Here is an 8,914-nt window from a genome sequence, read left to right as displayed (position 1 = left end):
ACAATGCGCGGGTACTTTGTCTCGTATATATATATATATATATATATATATATATATATAAAGCGTTTGGTTATTGTGAGTAAACAAAATAAGACAAGATCTTGACCTTTAGATCATGGATAAAATGATACACGAAATTTCATGAAGCAATTGATGTACGATGATTTTCATGATGTATAGTGATTTTCAGTGAAGAAAAAACCTATTGTTTTATTTATTTAATTTTAATATTTGTTTTATTTTACATAGAACCTATAAAAGAATTAGAAAATTTACTTATAAATTTAGATGTAAGAAGGAAATAAGGAATCTTAATATATACTATAAGACAGTTGAACTAATGACTTATTAACCAATCAAATCATTCGATTTCATTAAATTGACTCTCGCTTATGTCATCATGTAGATAAACTATAAATTAAAAATCTTAATAATTATTATCCAAATATATTATTATATTAATATTTATATTAATTTGTAGATAAAGTCTCATTAATTACACTTTTTTGTTTTTCATCAATAATTTACACTTTTTAGCCCTGAATACTTAATTTATATTTACTTTTAGCCATCAACTTGATAGAATTTTTTTAAATTTACAATCATTTAATTAATAAAAAAATTTCAACATAATTTCTCAATTAAAAAGGTACATAACTTTCTTTTTTTATATATATATTAGCTTTGTGTATTAATATTTAAAGTTACAATTGTTACTCAAATCAATAGTCATAATTGTTATCAAAGAATATGAAAACAATCCTAATTGTTATCTAATTATCATAGAACAGGTGATTGAAAGTAAACTTATTCGTGTTATGTGATCGCATCATGATCAAATACATATACTTGAATGTCAACTACAAGATCACAAGTATGTTTATATTTTAATTTTTAGTTATCTTTCATAATAATATTACATTATGAGTAAAACTAGATTAAAAAAAAAAAATTATGATAGAGAAATTATTATAGCATGTGCCTTGTGGAATGACTACGACAAACAATTTACATCAATATGTCTCAGCTAATAATAGTGACGAACATGTGATTAAGGTATTACAACTTGCAAAGTATTACACTTGGAACCGTATATTTTCAAAATTATAAGCTTTTATGAATTAAATATATGAAAAATCTAACAATGATAATATCGTAAACCCCTGTCCAGTGTTGGACACGAGTCTAATCTCGTACGTACATAGAATAAACCAAGCATACCAATATTAGTCCCAGCCCAAACCATCGGTCGAACCTACGCACCCCGCCGGCCCAACTCGAACCTCCCACTTCCTTTTCTATTTAAATTCACAGTCGCTTAACGCTTCTTTCCATTGCTGATTTTCCGTGCTTACTTCGCTCCTCTTTTTTGTAAGTATTTATCAGTTTTTTTATTTTATTAGATATCGTATTGCTCTCTGTTTTGTTAATCATATATTCGATATATTGTATCTAAATATGATCAATAACTCTATGTTTGTGCCATCATCTGAAATATCGATATATACACAGTTGAACTAATTCTTTTTTTTTTTTTACTGACAAGAAACCATATACAATATATAGCAATTGGTGCATCACATTTGTAGGTACGAATATTTAGGGTGTGTTTAGTTGCGGAAAGCTTTTTTCGAATTTTCCATTTCCATTATTCAAGAAAATGAGAAAGATTCTTCATTTATAGAAAACCCTTTAAATCTTTGAAAACCCTTTTAGTTGCAAGATTGGAAAGCACAAGGAGTTTTCCATTTCTGAAGTGGAAACTTAGAAAATTATAAAAATGAGTTTTCCAACAGGGAGTTATAAGTTGGGAAACATAGGGCATGTTTGGTTGTGGAAAATGTTTTTTAGTTTGGGGGAGAGGGGAGAGATGGAAAATGGAAAACAATAAAAATATTTTTTTCAAGCTTTTCCATTGAAAAGTGGAAAACATTGTTTTCTGTTTTTTGCAAAATTTTCTTCAGAAACTATGATAAGAACACGTTTGCTGTTTTCCATGTTTTCTTGGAATACAAAAATGTAAAACAAGGAGTATTTTCCGCAAGCAAACGTGCCCGTAGTTTTTTATTTTCATGGAAAATTATTTCGGGGAAACTTACAATTGAACGCATTTTCTGTTTTCCATGATTTCCTTGAAATTTTTTCTAGAAAACACTTTGTGGGTCTGGTTCTAGAAATTTTTTCTATGACTTAACGCATCCCTAATAACTTAGACATAGATACACAAATAGTTTCAAAGTTTTTTCATGACAAGGTCTTGTGTCTTTATAGATGGCTAGCGGATTGGGGTTGGAATGCCAAGTTTGCGGATTTGTGGGGTTGGATGATGGTTCAGATGGTTTCTTTTACTGCCAGCGTTGTGGTGCCCAAGCTGAGGGAATTAGGGACACTGCTGTTGATAATGATGATATGATTTTGACCAAAGATAATGTAGCGGGTCTGGTTCAAAGGCGTGTACCCGCTGTTAAAAATGAGCCACTCACGCAGTCCCAACCTGCTTCACAATTTTGGGAAGATTTATGGACCCAAGTAGACGATGTTAAAGTGGGTGATGGTGTGGGTCCAACTGAGCCTTCTGATTTCGGAAGAGGGCCTAGAACTTTGGAATATCATGATTATTACTCGGAACTTAGGATTAGGTATGTGATGGGTGTCCAAATAATGATTCAATTGCAGATGAAGGCTTTAATTGAAACGTTCAAAGTACATCCCATAATTGTTGACCTGGTTCAGCCCATTTGGATGAGATTTGTAGCATCAACTAAAGTTTTTACTGATGGATGGGCTGATCAGGCCATTGCTGAATCAGAATCTCAAGTGCAAGGTAGTTATATCCTTCCTACCCATTTGCGGGGAGGGGGGGGGGGGGGGGGGGGTTCTTGTTACCCTACCTACCCATTTGCCAACCTCTACTTTTTTGGTATATCATAGTTTAGAAAAAGAGATGTACTGGCAGCTGCTTTATATTTCACTCTTTAGAGTCTTCTGTTTGAATTTTGGTAAATGTCATGCTCTTTGAGGCCTCTAAACCCATATTGTTTCTATTTCGGGTCCTGTTATCTGAAGATTGAGTGATGGTCAATGGTAGGTGACTGGCCTAGGATTTAATATCATCCCTGTGTCAATTGTCATTATTTGGACAATCGTCTTCAAAGAGGGTCTTACTCTTTGAATAACAAAAGTATTTTAGATATCATTAGTGTCTATATATCTTAAGTTTCATAGTATGTTTAATTTGTGGATTCTTTGTTGTCATTGCGGTGCTTTAGCTATTGTTAACCAATCTTTTATTATTTCTCTTATCAGGGGAAACAGAAATTGTTGGGCCTAGGCCTAGACATAAAAACGAACCACATAATTTACTTGGTAAACGGAATGTAATGATATGGTACCAATCTGTGAGCAAGACAATACCATTATGTTATTCTCTGGTATTTTCTTTTCTGGCGTGCCATTTGGCAAGAGAGGCAGTCTTGCCGACAGATATTATTAACTGGGCACTTGAAGGAAAGCTTCCGTATTTTGCTGCTTTTGTTGATATAGATAAACAAATGGGACCCCCTACTAATGCCTGCCCGCTAAAATCAAGTCTTATGTTCAGACCTATACAATCCATATCGACCCAGAAACTTGAGTCATTGGCAGGCATCATTGCTCATTCAATAGGATTGTTATTACCTCCAGTCAACTTTTATGCAATTGCTTCCCGCTATCTCAATCAGTTATCTCTTCCAGTTGAGACTATCCTTCCTCATGCATGTAAAATATATGAATGGTCTATGCCAGCCGAGCTGTGGATATCAGCTAATGATTCCAGGCTTCCTACTCGTGCTTATGTATTGTCTTTACTTATAGTTTCAATTAGAATTCTTTACAATATACATGGTTTTGGGAAGTGGGAAATGTCTTTGTCTGGCACCTTGAAGAATAAAGATGGAAACATTTCAAAAGGTACGGATATAGATGTTGATGAAGAAAAGGTCGATGAAAATAATGTTGCTGAGATGTCAGACACAAGCAGTAGCGAATCAGATAATGACGATTCAGCTGCAGACCCTTGTGATAAGAAAGTTGCACCGAACTTGGATGCTACAGATATTTTGCTTGTTCTTCATTCGAAATACAGTGAGCTCATTCATACAAGTGGTAAGCTGTTACAGATTTTCTTTAGAAACAGCTATAAATCATTGTTACATATATTTGGAATTAAAATCTTGCATAAGTGGTTTAGGTTCATATCTTTTTTTATTGTCTTACATTTTGTGTGTGGTAGATTATTGCAAGGATTTGGAATCGTATCTTAAGTATTGTAAGGATGTGGTTTTTGCTGGTACCGAACTGTCATTTGAGGATCATGAAGAAGCTCAGATAATAGAAGATCTATGGAATTTTTATCAGAAGAAAGAGGTAATTTTTGGTTTTTTTTTTTTTTTTATTATTTAAATTTTGTATATATTTCTACTTGTGATATACCATATTTGCAAACACATATCAACTATAAACATTGTAAAATCTTAAAAAAGTTTCATCATGATATGATTTGCTTGTTCAAAGTTCACATCTTCAAATTTTATGGTTTAAAGTGTAAATTGTGATTAGATTTTGTCATCACAAGATCAATCATGTTTTTAAATTTGATTTTTTTTTATTAAAAAATATGGGTTTTGATGCTTACTGTTCTAAGGGGCTGCTGGTTTGTTACTAAGGTGTTAGTACATGCTTGAAAAATTGTACCTTAGTCTCCAATCATTAAACACTTGGATTTTCTAACCATCTGCTACAAACATGTAAAGGTGTTAGTACATGCTTTAAAAATTGTACCGTAGGCTCCAATCATTAAACACTTGAATTTTCAAACCATCTGGTACAACTTCTTAAACATGTTCTAACATCGTAATAACAGTCTTTTGATGCCTAAAAACATATACGTATTTCAAAAGATCAAATTTTCCATTTTCTATAATCAAAATTAGGCATTATAAAGTCAATTAAACTTCTATGAGAAATGCCCTGTTTTTCCTTTCTTTTGTCTTCGATAAAAATATCTACACGTCTGTGCACAAAAACAATTTCAAAAGAGTTTCAATCGTTATAGCGTGGATGGTAGAATAGTAGTCATGGAATAGCAAAATAAACATTCTTTTATTACTATTAAGATCGACGTCTCATGGGTTGATCAAAGCATCTCTGCTTAAATGGTCCATTTATTTTTTGTTACATCAATGTATCGGCCTTTCTGATCTAGATCTAGATCTACATCAATGTATCGGCTGAGATTGCTTCACCTTACCGGCTAGTCTCTAGTCTTTAATTGTTGCCTGCTAACTTGTTTGGTCTGTCTGTCTGCCAATAAATTATAGGTCCTGTGAAACCTTCTTTGCCCAACATTGAGACCTGCTTTGTAGTTAAAATTCCCTTACTTTTCTTGGATCTCACTGTGCTGTGTTATAGACCAGCTTTGAGCTTTGTGTTTAGACAACATGATTTGCTTACGGGAAAATAATGTTCCTCTGTTTATACATATGATATGATTGAGTTCATAAGATATTTGTAAATGGAATTCTTGGAGTACATAAGGTTGCATTTTTTGGTGATTCATTTTAGGATTATAAACCACCCGAGTGCTCCCCTAGCTCCAGTAGTCAACTCATGAGATCTCCAACTTGTGCTCAAACTGGAACAAAAGAGACCAAGAAACCTAAAAATGACAATGCCAAAATCACCCTTGGCCCTAAGGAGTCCCATAAAGAAAGAGCAATCAGGCAAATGATATCAAACATGGAAGAGAATCACTTCACTTATATCCCTCCAAGGACCAAAGTCAAAAGACATGATTACCTACACTACACAAGGAAAAAGGTGAACGGGGCCTATGCACATGCTGCGCATGCAGATTATTACATTCTGTTGCGTTCTTGTGCACGGGTGGCTCAACTTGATGTGAGGATTATGCATGCCGCTGTGCAGAATTTCGAGAGGCGGCTTGCTTGGCTAGAGAAAAACATCCAACACTGCTTACCTCGAATGGTTTATGCTGAACCCTGCCAATTCTGCAATGCTGATGATGAGCCAACACATAGTGTTCCAGATGATGAATATGTGGATTTTTCCAAGTTAAACTTGTAATATTGGTTCAATTAGTTTGCACCTTAATCAGTATTGGATTTTTGTGTTCGTCCAATATATTAAGGTTTTTTTTGCCAAATATTCAAGGTTGGTTACGACTCCTTCCCTTCTTTTTTTTTTTCACCACAAGTCACTATATCGGTAGGAAAATCTTTTATTATACTAAAGCACAGTTGCTCTAATAACTTATCGACCAATCATAGCTCTCGATTTCTTAATGTTGACTTTTGTTTTCAATTTTGACTTTAATTTACACTTTTTTGTTTTCCATCATAAATTTACACTTTTTACCCAATAATTTCGATATAATAAATAAATAATAATATTTAATATATATCTAATAGAATAATATCTAATATTATCCAATAAAATAAGAACTAATATATATCCAATAATATGTTCTATTATATATATGTATATATAATTAATAATAAATTAAATTTAATATAAATATATCAAGATCTTAATAGTAATTGACTAATTGCAATATTTTAATATTAATAGAGACAGTTGAATTTATGATTTATTAGTCAATTATATCGCTTGATTTCATTAAATTGACTCTCGATAATGTCATCATTTAGTTTTTTACATAATTTTATTTAATTACAAAAAAAACAAATAACTAAAATAATTATTTTACAATGTTATTAAAATTGGTTTCTATCTACAAAGTCCAGCTTTCACACAAGAATAATTGTACATCGCAGTATCTCGAGTTAAGTTGAGAATGGGCTCTAAGGATATGTGACAAAGATGAGAAGAGAAAAGACATTACAATAAATTTCGTCTATAAAAAAGTTTTTCAACTGCCGAATGAGGGTATATGCTTCCAATATTATTTTTTTACATTAGTTTTTTTTCTATTAGCTTAACATTCTTGACATTTGAATTAAATACATAAAATCTACATATATATTCAACTTTGAACTTATAAGCTTTTATGAGTTACATGTATTAATATCTATTTTTAATAATGTTGTAAGTCTCGTGTCCAGTGTTGGACACGGGTCTAAAATCTAGTAGTTACTAGATGTATACACCAAAATACCAACTCACATTACGTAGGTTGGCTATTGGGTAGAGGCTTATTACCCTTGGAGCATAAATGGAGAAAGAAGAGAAAGTGTGTGGGGACCAAGACTTTAAAAGAAAGAGAGTGTGTGGGGATAAGAAAGAAAGGGTGTGTGGGGATAAGAAAGAGAGTGTGTGATTGGTGAAAAATTTGGGAGGGTTGAAGATTTACGGGGTGTCAGTTAAAATGGTTGGGAGGGTTGATTGGAAGGGTTGAAAGATTAAAATGAGTTTGATGGATGTTATTGGATAAATTTTATGTGTCATTGTTTGGATTGTGTAAAGTTTACGAACTTATTGCCCGATGGAAAAATACACTAGTATTTATTTGATGCATCATAATTTCCGACTTATGTGGTACCAAATAATGAATTAGATCGATACGAACTTTTATATTATGTAACGAACTATACACCATATCATGAATTACATACGCAGGTAGTGTTTATTATATGTAACCAGCACGGTACACACATAATGCGGCAGCGATGACGGTGGAGTAATGGTAGTGGCGGCGATGTAAAGGTGTTTGATTTTAAGGGGTGGTAAAGATATTTTATAATATATAGTACTGATGGTGCAATTTAATATTAATGGTGATTGGTGATTTAGTTCATTAAGGGTAGGTCAATTTGTGTGTCTTATTTTTCTTAACTTTCAACATGAGAGCTATAATTTTTTTAATAGTATTATAGATGAACTCATTGTTTTTTACATTTTGTTTTTGACAAGTGCGAATCAACGGGGTCTAGACTATATGCCTAAACGTATGTTTAGTTTGTTCACATTTCCATTCACATATAAACAAACGACTATACATAATGTTTTGAAATACCACACATATTTACATATCATTTCACATAGCAATGAATAATGATTTTTGAAATTATGTGATCGAATACTGAATTTACGAGTTTAAGGGATATTTAAATTAATTTTATGCTTTAAAAAATTACTATAAATATTTTTAATATTATTGTTTTAACCGACAGTGTGAATAAAATCTAGTTTGATGAATTAGATGTTATTTTTGCTGACTTTGACACTTTCCTTTCCTTTAAACTTCTATCTTGTTTACACCTTACTAATACGAGTATTACTTTTACTTTTTTTTTTAGATAAAACAAAATTCCTTTTTAATTTAGGTATGCATAAAATTTTATATTCATTTTACCCTTAAATGTAGTTTATAACCTACTATATACAACCGTTTACCAAAAAATTCATAAGAGTATAAAACCATTGTATCAAAGACAATTAACGTTTTGACTAAGATTACCGCATGACTCGTTCCGAATTGAATAAAACAGCTGACCTTTGACTATATTACTTGTTCCGAATAAGACAGGTAGCTATATAGATTCTCACAAATCAAAACTAATTAAACAAGAAAAATATACAAGCTAGCTTTCCAGTTTACATACAATGGTTGTTGGTGAACTGTTTCTTGGGGCATTCATCACTGTGCTATTTGAGAAGCTGGCCTCTGGTGACTTCATCAGGCTGGCTCGATCAGAAGGTGTCTATTCTGAGCTCGAAAAATGGAACCAGAAATTGGCCCAAATCCAAGCTGTCCTTGTTGATGCTGGGGACAAGGACTTGAGACACACATCTGTTCAGTTATGGCTAACAAACTCCAGCATTTGGCTTACGACATAGACGATGTACTCGATGACTTCACCACCGAAGCTGCACGCCGCCAGATGAATGCAGC

At 32.6% G+C, this 8,914-nt stretch overlaps 1 protein-coding gene across 2 annotated transcripts; it reads left to right on the top strand.

Annotated features, from left to right (window-relative positions):
• Positions 1–1,265: 1,265 nt before the first annotated feature.
• On the top strand, positions 1,266–6,236 carry LOC122582178 (TATA box-binding protein-associated factor RNA polymerase I subunit B-like). Of its 2 annotated transcripts, XM_043754535.1 has the most exons (5): positions 1,266–1,371; positions 2,272–2,824; positions 3,307–4,146; positions 4,274–4,407; positions 5,605–6,236. In XM_043754535.1, exons 2-5 carry the CDS (start codon positions 2,272–2,274, stop codon positions 6,124–6,126), a joined length of 2,049 nt encoding a protein of 682 aa, XP_043610470.1. In that variant the 5' UTR covers positions 1,266–1,371; the 3' UTR covers positions 6,127–6,236. The 2 variants fall into 2 exon arrangements, with proteins under 2 accessions (XP_043610470.1, XP_043610471.1); XM_043754536.1 differs by lacking the exon at positions 1,266–1,371 and having other exon boundaries at positions 2,235–2,824.
• The last annotated feature ends 2,678 nt before the right edge of the window (positions 6,237–8,914 follow it).

The sequence above is a fragment of the Erigeron canadensis genome, chromosome 9, assembly GCF_010389155.1.
Source record: "Erigeron canadensis isolate Cc75 chromosome 9, C_canadensis_v1, whole genome shotgun sequence".
In the NCBI taxonomy this organism is placed as follows: Eukaryota; Viridiplantae; Streptophyta; class Magnoliopsida; order Asterales; family Asteraceae; genus Erigeron; species Erigeron canadensis.
This window is presented reverse-complemented; position numbering and strand designations above follow the sequence as displayed.